At 38.9% G+C, this 22,122-nt stretch overlaps 2 protein-coding genes and 2 pseudogenes across 4 annotated transcripts; 1 reads left to right on the top strand and 3 right to left on the bottom strand.

The window, feature by feature from the left end:
* The first annotated feature begins 2,258 nt into the window (after nucleotides 1–2,258).
* Nucleotides 2,259–4,436, top strand: LOC106298657 (clp protease-related protein At4g12060, chloroplastic-like). 3 transcript variants are annotated; one of them, XM_013734797.1, is made up of 6 exons: nucleotides 2,259–2,700; nucleotides 2,790–2,828; nucleotides 2,912–3,016; nucleotides 3,600–3,657; nucleotides 3,882–3,999; nucleotides 4,075–4,435. In XM_013734797.1, the coding sequence occupies exons 1-5, from the start codon at nucleotides 2,495–2,497 to the stop codon at nucleotides 3,975–3,977; spliced, it is 504 nt and encodes a 167-aa protein (XP_013590251.1). In that variant the 5' UTR covers nucleotides 2,259–2,494; the 3' UTR covers nucleotides 3,978–3,999; nucleotides 4,075–4,435. The 3 variants fall into 3 exon arrangements, 1 of the variants encoding a protein (XP_013590251.1); XR_001261527.1 differs by having other exon boundaries at nucleotides 2,260–2,700; nucleotides 3,600–3,785; nucleotides 4,075–4,436; XR_001261528.1 differs by lacking the exon at nucleotides 4,075–4,435 and having other exon boundaries at nucleotides 2,260–2,700; nucleotides 2,912–3,785; nucleotides 3,882–3,974.
* A 94-nt stretch (nucleotides 4,437–4,530) lies between these two features.
* Nucleotides 4,531–4,941, bottom strand: LOC106299815 (zinc finger A20 and AN1 domain-containing stress-associated protein 10-like). The gene has a single exon (XM_013735825.1). It carries the CDS (start codon nucleotides 4,939–4,941, stop codon nucleotides 4,531–4,533), a length of 411 nt encoding a protein of 136 aa, XP_013591279.1.
* Nucleotides 4,942–11,189: 6,248 nt separating this feature from the next.
* LOC106297321 lies at nucleotides 11,190–18,594 on the bottom strand (annotated as a pseudogene).
* Nucleotides 18,595–19,207: 613 nt separating this feature from the next.
* Nucleotides 19,208–20,100, bottom strand: LOC106299760 (annotated as a pseudogene).
* Between the last annotated feature and the right edge of the window lie 2,022 nt (nucleotides 20,101–22,122).

The following is a 22,122-nucleotide window of genomic DNA, read 5'->3' on the forward strand; positions in this document are numbered from 1 at the left end:
AGCAGAGTTATTTGCTAAAGTTCAAGAAGCAACCCGAAAAGATGTGGAGCGTGCTTTTGGTGTATTGCAAGCTCGATTTGCGATAGTGAAAAACCCGGCTCTATCACTGGACAAGGAAAAAATAGGGAAGAATATGAGAGCATGTATCATACTGCACAATATGATAGTCGAAAATGACCGAGGTGGATACACTCTGTACGATACATCTGAATTTGAAGTAGGAGACTCGACCAGAAGTTAGCATGTAGAGCATATTAACAACATGCCTTCACATTTCGGTAATATGTTTGGCCTACGGAATCAGGTTCGAGATAGGCGTACACACGAAGAATTGAAAAATGATTTAATAGAAAATATTTGGAACAAGTTTGGTAATGATGAAGATGTATAATTATTGTATGTTTGCTTTTAATCATTGAATAAATAAAAAATTTAAATTTAAATGTTTTACAAATTTAATATTTTTTAATTCTTAAGGATTCCATATTGGGTAACACCATTGGACATACATTTTAGAGTAAAGTCCTTAACTATTCAAAAAGCAAAAAAAAATTATATTATATTGCTAAGGACTCCAATGGTGGGTAACACCATTGGAGTTGCTCTAAGACCACACGCAATGCGGGATGTTAGCTATTTCTTAGCGCTAATCCTTAGGCAAATCAGGATAAATACTATTATTAAATTAGCTTAAGCTAAGAAAGAATCCTTAATTAAGGATTTTTCGGCTTTGGTCCTAGATGAGCTGGCAACATCTGATTCGTGTGGAGAAGTGTTGTGTTTCGTATGGGGAAAGTGAAACTTTCATTTTCGCGTCCCGAGCCGAAAAAAAACCTCTCCATCTCTAAAGGCGAAAGCAAAGGCGATTCGGCGATCCGCTTCGTTGAAAGTAAATCCGGCCGTTTAAACTCATTATTTTTTCTTATGGAGTTGATGCATGTTGATTTCATCAGTTTTTAGGGATTCGATTGTGAGGTTTGAATAGATTTCGGGTTTAAAATCGAATTGGGGATTTAATTGGAATTAGGATTTCCGTCTAGGTTTGCTATTCTTTTCTTTTCGACAAGCTTCTTTGTTGTTTCGTCACGATTAACGGTTCGAGATTGAGTTGTAAATTGATTTAGGGTTTTCGAAATCGATTTAGGGTTTTCTAATTTGGGGCTTTTGATTCGATTATATTTTTTTTTTCTTGTAGGTTCTAAATGGAGGAAGAACTGCGAGATATGAAAGCACACAAAGCATACTACAACATGCTTCATTTCGTTTCAGATGCCCAACAGGGAATTCCAAAGCTGTGCCCCTGTGAATCTATCACGAAGGAGTTCGTCGAAATACATATGACTACCTCTCTGGGAAAAGATACTTCATCTGCAAAGACTACCAGGTTCGAAATGTTCTGTCTCTTTATACTCCATATTGATTTGTTGTTTGATAAATCATTTTATGTTTTGGCAGAATGACGGGCTACATTTCAGGCAACCATGGGTTATGGGTGTGCAACAAGAGATTAAGAGGCTCAAACAACGGTTTCACGAGCAGGAGAAACTTCTGCGAGAGTGCGAGGCGCTTAAGGTTAGTTTATAACTTAACGTTGATTGCTGTCTGTACAATCTTTCTAACATATTGTTTGTTTTCTCTGATGTCTCTTCAGGCCAAGGTTAAGATGCTGCTTCAGCGTGTGTCTGAACTTGAGAGAGTCCGCTGAGGTTAGTGTTTTGAACTCTTTAAATCTCTAGTTCAAAATTACCAGTTTGAATTCATACGTGTGTCTCCTTGTAGTTTGAGAACAAAGTAGGATCGTGTGTGTGTAATTTTGTAGTTTGAAAACAAACTAGGATTATGCGTGTGTCTCCTTGTAGTTTGAAAACAAACTAGGATTGTGACTGGTTAACGTTGTAGTTTGAAACTAAGCTTAACTTCGTAGTTTAAATGCACACCAAACCACCATTAAATTGTGTCTTAACTGCTTCTTTTAGATTAAAACATTCATTTAATTGTCGTGAGCTGTTCTGATATGACAATTTTCTACTAGGCTTCAAATGCAGTTAATGTAAAATCCTTTATTTAATCCTAAATGACAAATAACAATAGTTATGTTTGTATTTTCATGTGAACATGTTGCCTTTATAAGTCTGTTTGTATTTTCATGTGAACCAAGTCGTGTAGCATTTTACCTTTATTAAGTCTATTTGTAGACTCGGATGTTTATGTGAACCAAGTCTTTTGTGCTTCTTCTTCCTTGTACTGTTTCAAAAACGGATTTAATGATGTTTTAGTGTATTCTATTTCGTTTGCTCTTCTTTTCCTTGTACTATCTATTTACAAACCAAAAGATTTAAAATCCTCAAAAAACTTCGCTGATTCAGCGATCCTAAAAAAATCTCGCCACGATTCCAATCTCCACACGTTGTTCGCTGATTCACAGTAAACCATTCGAGACGAGACGCTCATCCACTCATCCCAAAGAAAGGCTCGTCTTCTTGTCGGAGTGAAAATGGCGTCGTCGTACACGTTTTCCTTTATCCCTTTGACGACCGTCGTCGTTCCCCGGCGGAGTACATCATCTCCCTCTTTTTCCCTGATTCCTCCTCCTTCTCTGTTAGGTAAGAAGCTTATGGTGACACAACCGTCGCGCCGCTGCTTTGTCTCCAAGCACCGGTTCTTGACATCGGCCAGCACCGTCTTTAGCGTCCCAACTGAGTGAGTTTTTTTTTTTGATTCGAAAGCTATTTTTATAGTTTTTTATTTGAAAGCTATTTTTATTGTTTTTTATTGGATTTTTGTTGCAGGCAACCGGAGAATGGTTCTTCTTCGGATAAGATCCCAAAGTGAGTCTCTTTTTGAGAGATTCTTGTATGTGTTTTGAATCGTTGAGTAGATTTTGAAAGGTTTATCCGTTTTTGAATTTTAGATGGTCGGCGAGAGCTATCAAATCGCTGGCAATGGGGGAATTGGAGGCTAGGAAACTCAAGTATCCAACTACCGGCACCGAAACTCATGGGTATTTTAGTCGAAGGTTTGTGTTATTCCGACCAGACCCATGTTTGCTTCAGGCTTCTTCAGCTTTTTTTTCTAATTTGATGTGTCTTCTAGTTTAGTTTGGTGGATAATGTATGTATGCTTGTTGCGGTTGAATGGTGGTGAAGAGTTCTCTTCCGCTTATTATGCAAAGGCTTAGGCGTATTATGGTTGGTTGTTTATTCATGTGGGATGGGAATTTTTGCTCCTGTCCTTTGTGTTTCTTGATCACAGACAACTAAGTCTGTTGTATCGTAAGCTGTGGAGTGCCTTATGTTGGTTGATAGAGGAGAGAGTTCAGTTACACAATAGTAAAGTGAAAAAGCCTTAAAAAATTTAGTTTTGAGAGAGATCAGTAATATAAGAAGAAGTTCATTGCCCGCTTAACTGATTCTGAGCATAGACATGTGGGATAAGGTTTTACTTCTATCCTTTCGTTTAACCATAGAAAAACCGATAACTTTGTATTCAGTTGTGGAAATGCTTATGTTGTTTGATAGTGTGCTTGTCATCAGAATTGGGTATTATCATCATAATTTTTTTTGTTATCCTTGTTGTTTTCCCGGTTTTTTTTATTTCAGGTACAAAGCACAGCTGCTAAGTTCCTTCCTGAGGGGGAACGGAGTCACACTTTTTAAGGTGAGAGAGGAGATTATAAAGCTGCTAGGGAAATCAGATATGTACTTCTTTAGCCCTGAGCATCCCTCCTCTAACCGAACCGGCTCGCAAGGCCGTTGACTGGGCTGTTGACGAGGAGAAGAAATCTGGTGTGCTGCATAAACAACAACAACCATCTTTAATTATTTTCTAAAATCCCTTTTGTGTTTGTTTCCTAGCACAACTGATACTGATTGGTCACACAGGTGTGGATGGACTGCCTACCTGCTTCTGGGAGTTTGGTCTCAGAAGGATTCAGCAGGCCGCCAGATTTTGGAGGCGCTCGGGTTCAACGAAGATAAAGCCAAACAAGTTGCTGTATCGGTAAGTTTTTTTGAAACGTGAACAAAAGGCTTACGCTAAGTGGCATGTTGTTGAAGTGTTTGAGTTTGGTTTCAGATGTAGACTTGAGCTTCAAGAAACAAGGTCAATAGTGATGAAGTTTGTTTCAATCAGCAAAAGCAGCTCCTGATTTCAAGACCCCTTTCTTGAAGGAGTCACCTTATCAAATAAGACTCATAGGCCATCATCGTTAGCATTCTCTTTCAGTACTTGGTTGCTGTTAAGTTTTATTTGTTTTTGCACTATTCAGCTACAATGCATCTTCTTATCACAGTTCACAACTCCAGAATTATAATTCAATTGCTTTTGCTTCCCAGATAGGTATATTATGTTACTTCCAGGTTGGCTATTTTATGACATTTTTGTTACTTGAATGATATATGTACAACTTCGATTCAGCTTTCTAGTTGGATCATTATGCTTGGAAATAAAAGTGTATATTATTTGATCATTTAAAGATTTAAAATACATCAAAAATTGTATTCAATTATCTAAGACAAAAAAAACTATAAACTAAAACCTATGCAACTTCTCGGCTCTACTCAACGGCAACTGCTTGGCCAACGTGAGTCGTCCAGACTGTTTGTAATCAAAAGGACAAGAATGTTCCTCAGGATATCGATGTGACCCACAAAAGATGTGTCCGCATCTGCAGCTAAATCCGGTCACCCCTACTTTCCTATGACACGTTTCGCATCTCTGTTTTCTAACTGGTTCTTGTACGGCTACTATTGGACTTGTCGGAGGAACTGTTGATGGCTCAGGCTTGAGGTCAAGTTTGAGATTGGCCAATTGTTCAAGCAGCCTGTGTTCAAAAACACTCTTTTTGTAGCAAAGGGAGCAGAGATTATTGTTCTTTCGCGTCCCGAAGAGTCCACAGCCTCCAACGCACGGTACGGCTTCTGTTTCGTTCGCGTTCGCCATCTTCTCTTAAAAAGATTTTCTTCTTCTCGCTCTCTTCTAGTACGTGATTCAAAGATTATTGTGTGTGGGTTCTATGAGCTAGTCCTGGAGGTTTTAGTTGTTCAATCAATGTTAAGTTTCCTTTTTCGGTATGTAACTTAAAATATGATAAGTAAATTATTAGTGCTTGTCTTTCTTGTGGACGGACATTTCCTTTTACATAAAAAAGGAAAGAATCCGTTGATACAGTTGACGCAAGAAAAAAATTAAATAGGAAGCCGTGTTTTATCTTCGAACAGCATAAAGTTGACTATAAAATAGTGTTGACTTCAAGTTTCCTTTTTTCTTTTAAATGGACAAATTAGTAAATAAACACACGTAATAGAATGATCTTATCAGATTTTAGCAATAATAAAAAATACTGTATCACTAATTAAACGAGCTCACGGAAGCTGCTGATGAAGACGAGCTCGAAGTCTATAATTGTGATCGAGGATATAGACTGTTCGATCGATTTACTGTGAACCGGAGATAATGTTAACCGGGTCCGGTTTAGGAGATGAATCGGGAAATGGGAAAACGATTACGTTGTCCAGTTTGTTGAATTTTACTGATGGGCTTTGGTCTTGCTGTGGCAGCGAGACGATCTTCGTGTTCACGACCAATAACGTTGAGAAGCTTGATCCTGCGTTGCTTAGAAGCGGGAGGATGGATATGCATGTGCACATGAGTTACTGTACGTTTGCTTCGGCGAAGATCTTGCTGAGGAACTACTTGGGGTACGAGGAAGGGGACATAAGCGACGACGTTTTGGAGGAGCTTGAAGGGGTGGTGGATAAGGCGGAGATCACGCCGGCTGACGTAGGCGAGGCTCTTATTAAGAATAGGAGGGACAAGGAGGGAGCTGCGAGGGAGCTGTTGGAGGATATGAAAAGAAGTGGAGAGAAACGAGAAGAATGGGAAGTTAAGGGGTCAGAATGGGAGCTTTAAGGTGGCTGATGACGAGCAGGAGAAGAGGGCTCTGGACAGTCCTTATGGAGAAGAAGAAGAAGAGATTGAGGACAGCATTTGCAAGAATAATGAAGATTAAGTGTTTTAATGTTTCATTGTGCTTAGGTTTCTCTAACATTCTATGTTTTTACAGTGTGACAGTTGTGATCTTTCCTTCTTTTACTCCTTTTTGGTTAATCAACTTTTCGAAGTGGGCTAAAGTGAATGGAGAAGAATAAAAGGAGCTAGTTGAAAAGAGCCAATGGTGGTGCTGGGGATTTTTGTATGTGGGGATTATAAAATGCAAAGAGAATCATTGGATAAACCATTGGCATATGATGTGTTATATGACGTAGTTGGTCATTTTACTTTCAAACATGTTATTCATATTCATACCATGTCAGTGAAATCTTATTTTTGTGTTGTAACATTAATCAGATGGATAATTACTGTGGAAGAAAAGAGTTAACATCTACAATTGAATATGTATAAGCTGATCGCTATTACATGCCAAACCTTATTTGCTATTATATGCTACAAATTGTATGAAATCATCTTTTTGTTAAATTTTATTTTTACCCCATTGCACCAACTTGATTTGGATGGTCACCAATTAGGTATATTAAACATACTTAGTTTTATTTATATACTATTTTTAACTCTTTATGTATTAACATTGACAATTGACTAGCTAATATAAAATATGATAATATTTGAAGTAATATAATCTCTTTGTTGTAAAAAAGGCATAGTATTTATTATGTTATCAATGGTTTATTAACGGATCTAATTCTATTGTCTTATATCAATGTCATATATCTACACAATTCATGATTAAATGTTAAATTGTTACAGTTTCATATACAGTCAGTTATGCATAACCATCAACTACTGGAATGTCATTTTTAACATCATTGAATCGATCACCACCTTTAAAAAATCAGATATTGCAAATTATCTAATAAACTTCTTTATATTTTGTTTGTTTGTATTACTTTGATCCAATTTATATATAGGTTAGTCACGATTAAGTGGAATAAAGTTAAAAGAGCTGGAAAAAGAATATTAAACTGTTGTTAAAACAGATCTCATTGTGTCGTGCAATGTCAAAATACAAAAATAGGACAAATTATTTAGCCTAAAGGCCAAACAGTGATTGTTGACATGTAGTTTATTAGCTTTTCTTGGTTTTGTGAACAACTACATACTCACCATATGGAAATATGTCACAATGTGGTACTGCTTTATTATGCATTAATTATATAGAAAATTAACAAATTTTATGATCATGCTAGTTAATTAAGCAACCAAAAAAATTCACTCCGCCAACTTTTTATTTTTCTTAGTCAGTTTCATATGCTGTTTATTCTGAGGGAGATCTATTTAGTGTCTTGCTCATTCTTTTCCTCTTCATGATTCTCTATTTCGATGTCTCTCTTTTTTCTCAACAAGCTTTTCTTCTTTAAAAATGATTGTTTTCTTTCAGCCTAAAGTTAGTTTTTTGGGGGGTTTTTCTTCTTTCATTTCTTTTTTTTTTTCATTTTTCTGTCGCTGTCATGGTTTTTTGCTCTGATATAGGGTTCACCACCAAAACAAAGTTAATCTAATTTGTTATTTCACTTCTTAACAAATTCTGATTTATCTTTGTTATAGAAAATATATTCTTTTTTTGTTTATTTTTAAATGCTAAACATCAATAAATATTATAAAACCCTTAATGAAACCATAATATTATCGGGTTATCCATCCTAACCCAACAAAAATGGATTCATCCTCCAATTTTAACCTAAAAACAAATATCCCAAAATCACTAGTAATTTGTTCACAAGAACATCTCTATACTCAATCATGTATCCTCCTTGTATGAAGTGCTCTATTCAATAATTGGCTGAATCATCCCTTGCTTTTCAACACAGCACATTACATCATGTTTTAAAAGAAGATAGGTGTATTTAATATAAAGTTTGAGGTGATTTGATTTTTAATAGGTGTAGATGATTTCAACGAATTGAAGAGTTAAGGTGATTTTTGTTAAATCATTTTATAATATTATTTGAAACCATGAGATTTGAGTTTTATTTAATTAAGAAATTCCATCCAAATACTATAAAATCGCTTGACACTTTAAAACTCCAAAACTAAAAATATTTTCAGTAAAAGTGAATTTTTATGAAATACCAATTATTATTTTTTTCCGGCTAAAGATTATCTTTATTAAAATTGAATATAGTTGTTAGAGCTAGAAAAAAACACAACAACAAATACATTTTTAAGTACTTGAAACTAGAAAAAGTAATAACACGATGCCAACTTACACAATTGCAAGCATGGTCCTGATACGCTAACTTTCAACTTCGTCGACAGTCTAAATGATCTTGGTTTTGGCTGTCATCTATTGTGGTCAAAGGCCTTTTGTACATTATAAGATCTTTGGATTTGATCCATCCATTACATCGCAATCTGGTCCAAACACTCCCGCTGCAGGAGATAACATGTTTTGCTGTAGTCTTTAGCCATGTATTCTTCTATTGATAACGATAAACACATAAACCGATCATCATATTCTGATTCCATAATAGTAAAAACATTCCTAGTCGGATGTCCACCGTTATAACTATCAGCCCCTCCAAAACTGGGATACCTAGTTCCTAAATCATAGTAAAATCCAGTTTTTTTAAAAACGAGCGATAAGAGTACAGCAAATGAGCATCTCCACTGAACTCCTCCACTCATTGAGCCAGGCCCACAAAAATCAAAGCAAAGATTATTGTTCATGTTGTTCTGGAAGTCTGATCATTCCACACAAACTTCTTTGTTTATGCATCTCTCCACCAATAATATTTCAGGATCCCAATTACGATGAGTATGTACCAATAAGCCTCTAAACCATTTAGAAATCAGAGGACATAACCTTCGGAGAGAAGAATACAAAACATACTCGCAATGAACAGCCCATATAAATAGCCATCTGTGGTGACTCAAAGGAAGAAATTTGGAGAAATGCAACTCCAAATTTCTTAATATAAGCGGTAAATACCAGAAAGAAGAAAACCGGCGAAGACAATCAAATCGTCGGACAGAAACTCCATCAATATTGATGCGAGACGAAACGGTTATGTAGACAAACCGACAGATTGTTTTGGATGTTGTAGAGAACAAAAGTAAACGGACAGTATTCATCACCAACGAAGAGACGTCAATGAAGTTTCCCATAGAACTTACTGGATTTCGAATTCTCCATATAACCAAAAGAAGACTTTATTAATCTATTCTATTAACAGAAAATCAAAGGAAATGAGTACAGCCAGTGCTGGAGTGGACACCAGCCGGGAAAATCTGCGAAAGATTCTATAAGAAGATATGATCGTTCGGAAGTCGCCTTATTCGGCCGAGAAAGAAAGCATGAAATGCCAATTATTTAACGGTGAATTTTAAATGAGTTTTTTTTAAAATTCATATTTAAATAATAATGAATTTGTCATTTAATATAAACTAGATTTCGTCCTGCATTTGTGTGGCCACAGGGTAATATAAAACTGAGAGTTCAAATGGCGTTTTCAGTTTCTTTTTTTTTTAATGCGTTTAGACTTTTGCCGTATCTGATCTGTTTTGTTATCCTTAACCAATATGCAGTACGCACGGCATTTTGATCTGAAGACGCAAAGGCACATAGAGCTTTTTTCGTGGATGCATCACATAGTGAGGGGAAATGATCCAGAGGTGAAGCAAGGGAAGCCTGCTCCTGACGGTTTTTTTGCTGCTGCTAGGAGATTTGAGGTCATTTTACTTTACATAATACTGTAGAATCGAAACACAGATTCTACGAGCTTGTAAACTAATAATGCCTCCCTCTTCTTTGTGGGTTTATATAGGATGGTCCTGTAGATCCACGTAAGGCTCTGTTGTTTGAAGATGCTCCTTCCGGTGTCATGGCAGCTAAAAACACTGGAATGTAAGTTGGTTTCTGGTTACAGTTTTCCAAGTCCTCTCAACGGATGAGCAGTTAGTGGCTAACATGTGATTATTTTTCTGATGGTGTGTGAGCAGGAATGTGATAATGGTACCGGATCCGAGATTGGACAAGTCCTACTGTGACGTTGCGGATCAGGTTCTAGCCTCTCTGCTTGATTTCAAACCAGAGGAATGGGGCTTACCCCCTTTTGAGGATTCACAAAACTAAGACCACAAAAGCTTCAGGGTAAACATTATCCTCAAGCTATAAGATACTTGACTGGTTTGCTTTGATTCTTTTATGATTGAATCCCAGAAAGTTCATGGCTGTATGGGAAACAATGTTCAAGCCCTTAGCTGACAATAAAATGATTTGATTCTAATGAGTTTTTTTTTCTTTCTTTTGATTTGATAATAAAATTTGAATATCTTAAATATTCTTCTTTGCAAAACTAAATGAATGGTTATCTGGTGAGAGTGACTTTGACAGTACCAAAACTCTCTGTTTGTTGATAGCTTAGGTTGTTACAATGTCATATAACATAAACTTGTTGATAGAGACCGGACCAAAGTGATATATATACTAGCAATATGAAAGTCTTTATAACCAAAAATTTCAGCTCTAAGTTCGTATAACCGGCATTTAAGATCCATCAGGATTCTCACACACTACTGCCAGAGGTCGCGGGTTCGACACTCTGTCGGCGGGTGGTACTGAAACCTCTCCAAAAAAATTCTAAGGGGTTTTCCTGGATGCGGGGCCTTTCGGGGTGCGGTCAGTCAGTATAAAAAGTTTATCCACAACAGTTTTTAAGTATAAATATTTTAATAGTTATATTTCTTCGTTTGTTTACGCGTATCTGTGTTTCTGATTCTCTCAAACCTCATCGGTAGATCAACAGTTTAAGTTCTCTCTCTCTATATCCTTATTCTCTCTAACATCTCTCTAATTTCTCACCGTTGTCTTGCTTCTCCGGCGCTGCCGCGTCCCCTTGGGCTGTTGCCGGAGCCCCTCTGTCTTCTCTCCCTCTGTTTATCTCTGTCTCTCTGTGTTCTCTCAATTTGCGGCGGAGGTGGTGTTTCCCGAAGCTTTCTGGTTTAGATCTGGAGATTTGGGGCTAGATCTGGGCGAGCACGCAGATCCCGGTAGGCTTGAGGATGGTTCGCCGCTCTTCGTGTTTGGTTACAGCTCTGGTTGGTGAAGTCTCTGTCCGGTGGTTTTCTGTGGTGGGTGTCGACGATGCGTGAGGCACCGAGTAGCTCCGCCTCGGGTCGTCTCCCTCTCAGTGTGGCGCGTGGCTGGGTTCGGAGTGGTACTTGTCGTGGATCTAGGGTTTGAGATCCGTGGGTCTCTTGGTTCTTCCTCCTGCTTTAGTGACCTCCGGTGGTCTCCGAAGGTAACGTGTTGGGTCCGTGTGAGGATATGAGTCTTCGTTGATCTCTCTCTTGCGGTGGTCCAGTGGCAGCGCGTGGGAGTGGCTGCCATCTCTGTTACGTCTCCGAGCTTGCTTGTGGCGTGTGTAGATGTTAGTCTCTATCTGAAGTAGTGTGGACTCGGTGGACGGTGGTGTGGCACTCTTGATCGTCGGCTCTCTCTCCTTATGGCATCTATGTGGCAGGTTCGCTGAGGTGAGGTTTGTTGGATTCTTTGTCAAGGGTAAGGCCTTAGTTTGGCTTCCAGCTCTCTCGTTTACTTGGTGGATGCTTCTCGGAGAAGGTGTGCCCGTCTGGTCCCCTTACTCTATACGAGTCTCAGGTTAAATGGGTGTAAGGTCGGAGGCAGCAGTCTTCAGCTACTGTCTTTGAACGACGGCATCGTCATTTGGGATCCTTCTCGTGCTGCCGGGTTGGTATTTGTCCGGTAATTTAGTGTGTCCGGGACTGATTCTTGGGACAGGTTGTGGCATGTGGGCTAATTGGAAGCTGCAGGAGCCGTGTGTTTCAAGGTTTGAGGGCGTCTTTCTCTCCGGTAGCTCGTGGCGACTGATTGTTCATTCCGTTCATGCTTCGTCATTTGGTCTTTCGGTGCTGCGTTAAGGTTTATGCCTAAGTTGGAGTCCATCCTTCTTCTGCTTTAGTTAATTTGTTCCTTAGGTCCTTGTGTTAGCTTAATTTTGTGCATTCTGCTACTTGTCTCTGTGTAATGTTTGTCAAAAATTTTATATCTTGGTATAAAATTTAACATTTTACCAAAAAAAAAAAAAAAATCCATCAGGAACAAAATTTACAGTATCAAAGTTTGGGAAGAGGTTAAGCAATGTGTCAAGAGCATCAGGATGGAACTTCCTTGCAAACAGATAACAAGGCCGTGTAATCCCGTTCCATGTACATGGCCAATGCAGCTCATCTCCATGCTTCAAAACCCACAAGTTCAAAAGTATAAAGAAAGAGAGAGATGTAGAGTGGCCACAAAAGAGAGAGATCTGCTAGAGAATATACCTCTCCCACACTTGTGCCGTGTATACTCATCTCTTCAGTCTGACACAAGGTCACAAGGGAGAACCGAGAAAAAAAGTAGAATTAAGAAGCTCATTATTATAACAGTTTTGAAGAACATAACGTTCGAAACCATACCGTGACATTTTTCATGAAATCTAGTGATATCTCATTTGCTGTGCAAGTCTTTGGATACCACCTTCGTTCAGACCAATCAACATACGTCGCTGACCAGTTCGAGATCCCCATAGGATCAATCATCTGAAAAGAAGATCCAGCAAATAAAAAATGTTTCAGCATTAAGAAGAGTGTAGAAGATGATTAAGAAGAGCATATCCTCACACTGAAGAATGTTGGCAACTAATGTTCATCTGCAATACAGTCCTTGTAAGCCTCTATCCCTGGCTGAAAAAATCATAAGAACTTTCTTGTCATAATCAGAACTCAGAGAACTGAAAAACCAAAACTCTATTCAGCTGCAGGACAAAAACTTACTCCACAACACTCACGGAACTTTGAGTAGTAGAGACTATCAGCCATCACTGATTCACTATAACCGCGTGTTGTCGCTTCATTGTGAACCACTGGGCCCAGAAGAAAAAGACACCACAAAAAAAAAGACAACAAACAGTGAACAGCAGTAACTCTCTTAGAGACTAAGGCTTGTCTTTACCTGAGCACCCTTTCTAAAATCTTCCCTAGCAATCTCAGGTAACATGTGTTCTATGTGTCTACCAGTTCCATGAGGACCAGGATCCACAAAACTTGAAAAAAACATAGATAATGGAAGCTTGTGTCAGTGCACATTAATAAAGAACTCTTTTCTTTTGATTAAAGAGATTAATCTACCTCTGAATGAAGCTGACGTTGGAGTAGAGTAGATATCTATAGGTTTAGTCAAAAGTATGCAACAGTATACAACTGCATAGAGAAATAAAGTTCATGTGCAGAAGATCTTAGTTGGGAGACTTGAGATTGAAGTCATTATTACCTCTCTGAGAGAAGAACAAAGTGTTGGTTGTGAGGATCTTCAAGAGCACTAACCAGTAACCTCTTCTCGGCATCAACCACAGAGATTCTACCCTCAATGACCTCATCACTGTTGATTTCTCGATCAAAAAAGTGGCTACTGATATGAACCGGCCGTTCATTGGTCGGGTGGATGTAGATCGAGAACTTCCTTTCCAGATTAAAAACCACGAACATATTAGTGAATATAAATGCAAGACTCTCTTCGTTGAGGAACTTACCGTGAAGAACTTATCCCAGAGCTTCTCAAACGGCAAAGTACCAGGAGTCAAGAACAAGAAAGCGAGTTTGGAGTTGGAGGTGATGAAGGGAGGCGTTTTGAGTATGTGTCTGACCACTGCTCGTGCAGCTACCTCCGCGTCGCTGAGTTTCCTGACGTGGATAGGTAGCCACGAGGAGGAGGAGATCTTGCTGTGCCGTGGGGACATCATGTGAGTGCAGATGAGAAGAATGCTGTGATAGAATAAGGAAACCAGATTACACAGATCAAGCAAATCACCTAAATCATTGTCCATTGACTTCCGAATCTTCTCTGTATATTCTCCCTTGTACATCACGTTCATTCTCTGTATATAAACAGAGCTTGTATCATCAATAAGAATCATCCTTTCATACCAATTCAATATGGTATCAGAGCTCTAGGCTCAACGCCTTCCAAAACTATTTTTCTCTTTCTTTATTCTTTTTCTTCCTCTGCAATTCTTCATCTCTCGTCTCTGATTTTCCTCTTTTCTGGGTTTATAATAATGTCTGAATCAACTGCAGAAAGAACATGTGTGTTCAATACTCAAGATCCACAGAGCACACTCCTCTCCGTTAACATGTCGAGCGTTACTAAACTCACGAATCTCAATTACTTGATGTGGAGTCGACAGGTCTGTGCTTTGCTTGAAGGCCATGAACTTCAACACTTCATCGAGGACACAAAATTAGCACCACCGATGACAGTCATGATTGATGGAGTCTCTTCTCCGAATCCTGCGTATTCTCCATGGAGACGTCAGGATCGTCTCCTATCCCATACACTGAGTTGTATGAACGTTTGGTTAACAGAGAAGCAATGATCCTCTGCACTGATACTGCTGCTGCAACTCCAATTGTGGCCAATGCTACTGACGCTCGCCCTCGACATCAGAATCGCAATAACAACTTTACTTCACACCGCTCCAACAACCACACTTCGTCTCACACACGTCAATATGGTAACAACAACACAAATCAAGCTCGTTTTTCTAAACCATATCTCCGCAAGTGTCAAGCATGTGGAGTCCAAGGACATAGCACCAGATTTTGTCCTGAGTTTCGTATGGTCAGAGGCGCTGCTTCACCCACATCGTGGTCACACCAACCACAACCACAAATGCAGACTTCTCAGACTCAGGTGCTTCTCACCATATGACGTCTGATCTGGGAAACCTCGCTGCTCATAATCCGTATGCTGGTAGTGATGATGTGCTCCTTGGTGATGGCTCGACATTACCAATTACGCACTCTGGTTCTTTTTCTGTTCCTTATGTGTTCCTTCTCTTGATAAGAATTTAATCTCTGTTTTTCAATTGTGCAAGACTAATGGTGTTGCGGTTACCTTTACACCTACATACTTTCAGGTCAGGGATTTGGAAACGGGGGCTCTTCGTTTGGAGGGCACACCTAAAGCCGGCACGTATGAATGGCCTAAGTCGCAGTCTTCTACACCTCCATCTCTTGCTTTTGCTTCCACAGTAAAAGCTACCTTAACAGATTGGCATTCTCGTTTAGGTCATCCGGCATTATCTATCTTATCTAAAATCATTTCTCAATTTAGTTTACCTGTTTCTTCGAATGCTTTAATGGGTCAGCCTTGCTATGCTTGCTCTAATAATAAAATGCATAAGTTACCTTTCACAACTTCATCTTTAAAATCATCGCAACCACTAGAATTTATTTTCTCTGATGTGTGGACTTCACCGATTATTTCAGTAGATGGTTTTAAATATTATGTAATTTTTGTTGATCACTTTACTCGATACACTTGGTTGTATCCATTAAAGCAGAAATCACAGGTTTCTGAAGTGTTTACAAGGTTTAAAAGCTTGGTTGAAAATCGATTTCAATGCAAGCTGAGAACCTTATATACCGACAATAGGGGTGAATACATTGGTCTAAGGACGTTCCTCTCTAGTCATGGTATATCTCATATGACCAGTCCACCGCATACGAGAGACGTCATCGACATATTGTTGAGACTGGTCTAGCACTTTTGTCTCATGCTTCAATGCCACAGTCATATTGGACCTATGCTTTTGGTGTGGCTGTGTATCTAATAAATAGAATGCCAACACCTAATCTGAATTTTAATAACCCTTTTCAAAGTCTCTATGGTTATCCTCCGAATTTTGAAAAATTAAGAGTCTATGGGTGCCTTTGTTTTCCTTGGTTAAAGCCTTACAACTCACATAAACTAGAAGCTCGATCCACACCTTGTGTGTTTCTAGGTTATTCTCCTTCGCAGAGTGTGTATTTATGTTTAGATAGAAGTACTAACAGAGTTTATACCTCACGGCATGTCATGTTTCATGAGAATGTATTTCCTTTTGCTATTTCATCACCAATTACAGTGCAGGATGATACTCTTGGCGTGGATCATGGCACCTCCTCTTCTTCTCCCTTAGTTACTCTTATTCCGCAGATAAATGGTCATCACTCTCCGACGATCACTCCTGCACCAATGGCACTATCACAACCTCCAGAACAGACCTCCTCTGCTTCTGAGAACCCATCGTCGTCAACAATACCTCCGGTTGCAGATCTTCAACCACAGCCATCAACTAATGACGTAACTTCTACTCCAACACAGCCGGAAGTTACAGAAACAGTAACAGAACAACCCCCTGCACCACCAGCTCAGCCAGTTCGCACCAGCAATCGCATCAAGAAACCTGTCCAGAAGCTCAATCTCCACACAAGCAGAGGCTTTAAAAAGCGAAAAGTGGCGTAAAGCCATGCTTGAAGAAATAAATTCTCATATTCGAAATCATACACGGGATTTAACTAACTCTGTTGCTGCTGCTAATGTTGTAGGATGTCGATGGGTGTTCACAATCAAGCGACGACCTGATGGCACAGTAGAGAGATACAGGGCCCGACTCGTAGCAAAAGGATACGCCCAAAGGCCCGACATTGATTATCAAGACACGTTCATCCCGGTTGTGAAACTAGCTACTATTCGCATAGTCCTAAGCACCGCTGTTACTCGTCAATGGCCTTTGCGTCAACTTGACGTTAACAACGCATTCTTACAAGGTAATCTCGATGAGGAGGTATATATGATGCAACCACAAGGATTTCAAGACAAAGACAATCCTGGAGCAGTTTGCAGACATGGTATAATGAGTTACAGAGCTTCCTGTTACAATCCGGTTTCAAAAACTCTGTCGCTGATGCCTCTCTTTTCATCTATAACCTGGATGGAATTCTGCTCTATATGCTCGTCTATGTTGACGACATAATCATCACGGGCAACAGTCCTACACAAATATCACGGTTTATTCAATCCTTATCTACTCGTTTTTCATTAAAAGATTTGGGTGATCTCACCTTTTTTTTAGGTATTGAAGTCAGTAGAACTTCTGCAGGCTTACACTTAACACAAAGTCGGTATATTGCAGATTTATTACATAAGGCGAACATGACTAATGCTAAAGCAGTTGCAACACCAATGGAGTCTAATTCTTCGCTGACCCTACTCTCTGGCCATCAATTGGACGATTCTACAGAATACCGCACCATTGTTGGGAGCTTACAATATCTTTCCCTCACCCGACCTGATATCTCCTTCTCCGTCAACAAATTATCTCAGTTCATGCATAGATCCACGACTGAACACTGGTCTGCTGTGAAACGAGTACTTCGTTACCTGTCTGGAACTCAGTCACGTGGCATCTACTTCCCTGCCAGCAACCAGAATGATTTACATGCTTTTACTGATGCTGACTGGGCAGGAAACAAAGACGATTACACATCCACAAGTGCGTACATTGTCTACTTTGGAAGCCATCCCATAGCCTGATCATCCAAGAAGCAAACATGGGTCGCTCGTTCTTCCACCGACGCGGAGTGTCGAACTATCGCATCCACCACTTCAGAGCTTTGATGGGTATCATCGCTCTTAACTGAACTTGGGATCTCTGTCTCTACTAAACCGGTACTTTACTGTGACAATATTGGTGCAACGTATCTTGCTGCAAACCCGGTTTTTCATTCGCGAATGAAACACATTGCTTTGGATTATCATTTTGTTCGGCAGTTTGTTCAGAGTGGTCAACTTAGAGTAACTCATGTCAGCTCCACTGATCAGTTAGCTGATGCCCTCACAAAGCCTCTCCCACGCGCACGTTTCAACACATTGGCTATCAAGATCGGACTCTCTCATGGCCGTCCGTTTTGAGGGGGTGTGATAGAATAAGGAAACCAAATTACACAGATCAAGCAAATCACCTAAATCATTGTCCATTGACTTTCGCATCTTCTCTGTATATTGTATATTAACTTCTGTATATTCTCCCTTGTACATCATGTTCATTCTCTGTATATAAACAGAGCTTGTATCATCGATAAGAATCATCCTTTCATACCAATTCAATATGCTGTACACTGAAACTGTCAAGACGACCATAAGTAATTCTTGAGAGATGTGTGGTGACGTGGTGGCCCTTGATGATAATTCTTCTTCTGCGCCTCAACCATTTGAAAGCTGAAACCAAATCACGCCTCTCTTCAAGTTGAAAGGCATACAAAGATGGAATCTTTATTTCATATTAGCACTGTCTGAAGAAGAAAGATATGAGCTTTTCTTATTGAGAACATAACAAAGTTGAGGATTCGGACCGGAAAACACGGAGAGGTTTAGTAACGTTTTCAAACTAATTTTTAAGAACAAGACTCCAATCAGCAATGCACGTTGTTCCCGTGATTCTCAGCCCTCACTAGTACTCTCTAGTAAACGTAAGAACTTAACTAAAGTCTTTATGTAAGTGAAAGTCTGGTGAGCATTCTCTCGGACCAAAGTAAAGTCTAAAAAGCTACAAATCTCAGATTCGCTTTCCAAGCATAAAAAAGCAGTTACAAAGAGACACTTGTAGCGAGTTAAGAGAGTCAAAGTGGCATTTTACCTTAATAAACTTTCGAGCTGGAGCTGAAAGAAAGAATGAAGAAAGAATCTGTCTTTCTCCAAACCCAGATCTCAAAAAGTCAACTTTGATCCTCCTCTTTCTTTTAAGATCTCGGGCCACAAACAGGAGAGAGAGAGAGAGAGAGAGAGAGAGAGAGAGAGAGAGAGAGAGAGAGAGAGTTTTTTTTTTTAAAAGGATTCTTTAATTTCTAAAACCATTTTTTCCAATAATTTCTCTTAATATTTTGTTATTAGATTATTCATAAATTTACTCCAAAGGATATCTACATTTCTATTTTGTGTTGGATTTGAGTTGGCTTCACGACTCTTGAACCCTTTTTAATTTTTTTTATAGGTAATGGAACATAAATGTTTGCAAGTGGATGGTCTCTAAACAACGAATTAACTTCTGTCATCGCGAAGGTTCACTTCACAATCCACAATGATTGTGAAGAATTGTTGTGTGTACTTTAGAATTTGATCATAGCCGCTGTGATGATTGTGTGGCCATGTTGGTAAATATTGATAAATGTATCAGTAGTCTACACTCGTATGTGTAACTTGGTTTGTGGATTCATCAGAAGACAATTCCAAACTTTTCTTGGACAGTTTTATTCATGCCAAATCGTTAAAATAATATGATAGAAAGAGGAACTAATCATCACACTAGAAACTCTTGAATTGAGGGTAAAATGGTAACATAGCAACAAAAATAAGGAGCTATATTGAGGATCATGCTCCAGTAGTGGTATAACATACTTGATGAGCATCTTGACGATCTCCTTAGAGACGTTTGAACTAGACTCCTTAAGGTTCTGGATCCTTCCATCTGTCTCCTCTTCTAAACGTTTTGCAGCAGCTTCTTGTTCGGTCTGCAATAAAAGGTAAAGAATGAGTGCAAAAATCAAGCCCACTAGCTAGTTCTTGTTTTTGTGCTGATTACCCCAGAGATTTGAGTTTGATACTCTTCTTCTAAACGGGACCGATACTCTTCCATCTCCTTCTCAGCCTCGTCTTTTGCTTGCTTCATTCTTGCTAGTTTAGCTGATCATCGAATTCATTCATCAAAAATAAAAGGGAAAAAATGAAAAATGATTTAACACTAAAATCTTAGTGATAGAGCCAAGAAACGGCAGAGCTAACCATGTAGATAGTCAAATGAAACATTTACTTTTGATTTCCAAAACTTTTCAAATTAAAATATACTCTCTGTTCTTAAAAGATGTATGTTTATATGTTTTTACACATATTAATAAAACACATTAATTTTTGAAAATTTATGTATTGTTTTGTGTTTACTAATTTTCAGTAATAGTATTTTTGTGAATAAGTACAATTAAATATTTGAGATTTGTAATTTATCATTATTAACTAATAAAAATACCTAGAAACATAAAACATTCATCTTTTAGAAAATGTTTTTTTTTTTAATTCTAAAGTTTTAAGCTTCAAAAATTTTAGTGTAGAAACGATCCGGCCAGCTTCTTGTTCAGCAGTTAAAAGCATCTGAATCCCACCTTGGCCTCTTAAAGAATCCATGGCTTGTGTTCTCTTCTCCTCAAAGACGATGAAGACTTGTGTTTATTTCTTTTGCAAATTTTGATGCCAGAGATGGAATATGTTGATATTAGCGTCTTTGGTTATGGTTTTAATTAGATGGAGAGCTTTTCTCTCCTCGGTTCATGGAGTTAGTTTTTGACTATTTGTTTTGAAATTAGAATAAGTTTACAAACATTGCGTAATCACCGGATCAGTATCGATATAAGATCTACAAATGGTGTGTGAAATAAAAGGGATTATAAACGTAAAATACATTCTCTAGGGGCTGCATATCACTGGCTACTGAACATGATCATAAAAGAAGACAGTGGTCATTGCATACTTGTGAATATCTACATTCATGATGTATCTACTTTGCTGATCTTCAGCTCTGAATGTGTCAAATAACGAGCTCGTAAAATTAGGAAAAAGAAACTGATTAGTTTGACCTTTAATAACCGGTCACTCGCACAAATGCAAAAGAAAGACTAATGCCCAAAATAACTAAATCATGCACATGCAGCTAGATCATTAATTTGCATTTAATCTTGCACCATGCATTCCCTATTTAAAAAAAGATACTGATAATGTAAGTTCAAAGATGCAAACACAAATAGGTAATGCAGAAGATAAATCAAGAGACAAATACACAAGCAATTACCAAAGTTTTTATTAGAATCTCGTTTAAACAATCTTTACAAGACCTTGTTTATTCAGCTTTACTCGTCTAGTGTTAACACCCTAACACACGACACTGAAGAATTCCTAAGCTACCCGCTTATGTCTCTCTACCGTCAAGTACTTCAACCACTGCTTCAGCATGACCCAGAACACTTCCAAGAGCTTTTCTATCTCTATAAGATCATCCTATGTGTCTCTATCTCTATACATACGACTTCATATCTATCTTATAGTTATTCTCCATGTTCCCGAAACCCTAGTCTCCAAGGCAACATGTATGGACATTTTCCATAACAATAAGTGCAACTTTCCTTTTCTTGGATTGCACTTATTCTTCTTTCTTTAAGTCATAAACTTGCTCCTCAAGTTTATTCTTCTTTCCATATCTTCAAGATACTCTCTTGCTCTCCAAGTCTACACGACTCCAGTTCAGTACCTTGACTCCACATGGTCTTCACCACTCACTACGACGTCTGCTTCAGCAACTACATCAGTGACTACTTCAGGGAAGACATCTTACATCTTCAGATAATGATAAAATTGTCAGACCCTTTAGTGGGATTTTTGACCGAAAGGTCGAGCGCGAATGAGATATTTTGTTCCTTCTGCGGCATTTTTCGGAATTCGGTCATATAGCAGGCTCGAGACTGTTTCTGGCTTCCGAGTATGGTTTTCTCTCCGGTTGGAGATACGAACTTCACGCATTGGTGATAAACCGAGGGGACTGCCCTCATCCGGTGTAACTAGGGGCATCCGACGATGGCATCAAAAGGCATGGGGAGGTTGACTATAGTGAAATCTGTTTCCTGCTTTAGGTCGCATGCTTTCGCTGTTAGTATTACGATCCCAAGTGAGGGAATCGACCTTCCTTCGAAACTGGTAAGGGGTGCTGCTTCCCGCCTGATCTTTGGGATCGGCTGTTCGAGCGACCGCAGTGTTTTTTGTGAGATGATGTTAACAGCGCTCCCGGTATCGACGAGAATTTTCGAGAGGATCGTGCCTCCAACATTTAGCGAGATTACCAATGCGTCATCATGAGGCATATCGAGCTTTATGGTTTCATGTTCGCGAAAAGTCAAAGCTTCATCTTTCTGCAATGTATTTTCGGATGTGGTGATGGTGGGATTTTGATCAGTTTTTGCTTGGAACAGGAACGTTCATCGAGGTTGTCGACCTTTCTTGAAATGATCGTCTTCCTCGATCTGAGGCGTTCGAGATCGATTGATCCGATGCGGCTAAGTTGAGTTTGGCCGGGATCCATAGTCGCGCTTAGGAAACTTAGATCGGTTTCTTAACAAAGATGTTTTTCGTTTATCTTCCCCACAGATGGCGCCAAAATGTAGAACCTAAATTCCACACAAATTATTTGATAGTGATCGGGGTTGATCTAGGGAAGATAAATGATGTGGGTAACGATATCTTTAGAA

The sequence above is a fragment of the Brassica oleracea genome, chromosome C6, assembly GCF_000695525.1.
Source record: "Brassica oleracea var. oleracea cultivar TO1000 chromosome C6, BOL, whole genome shotgun sequence".
Classification (NCBI taxonomy): domain Eukaryota; kingdom Viridiplantae; phylum Streptophyta; class Magnoliopsida; order Brassicales; family Brassicaceae; genus Brassica; species Brassica oleracea.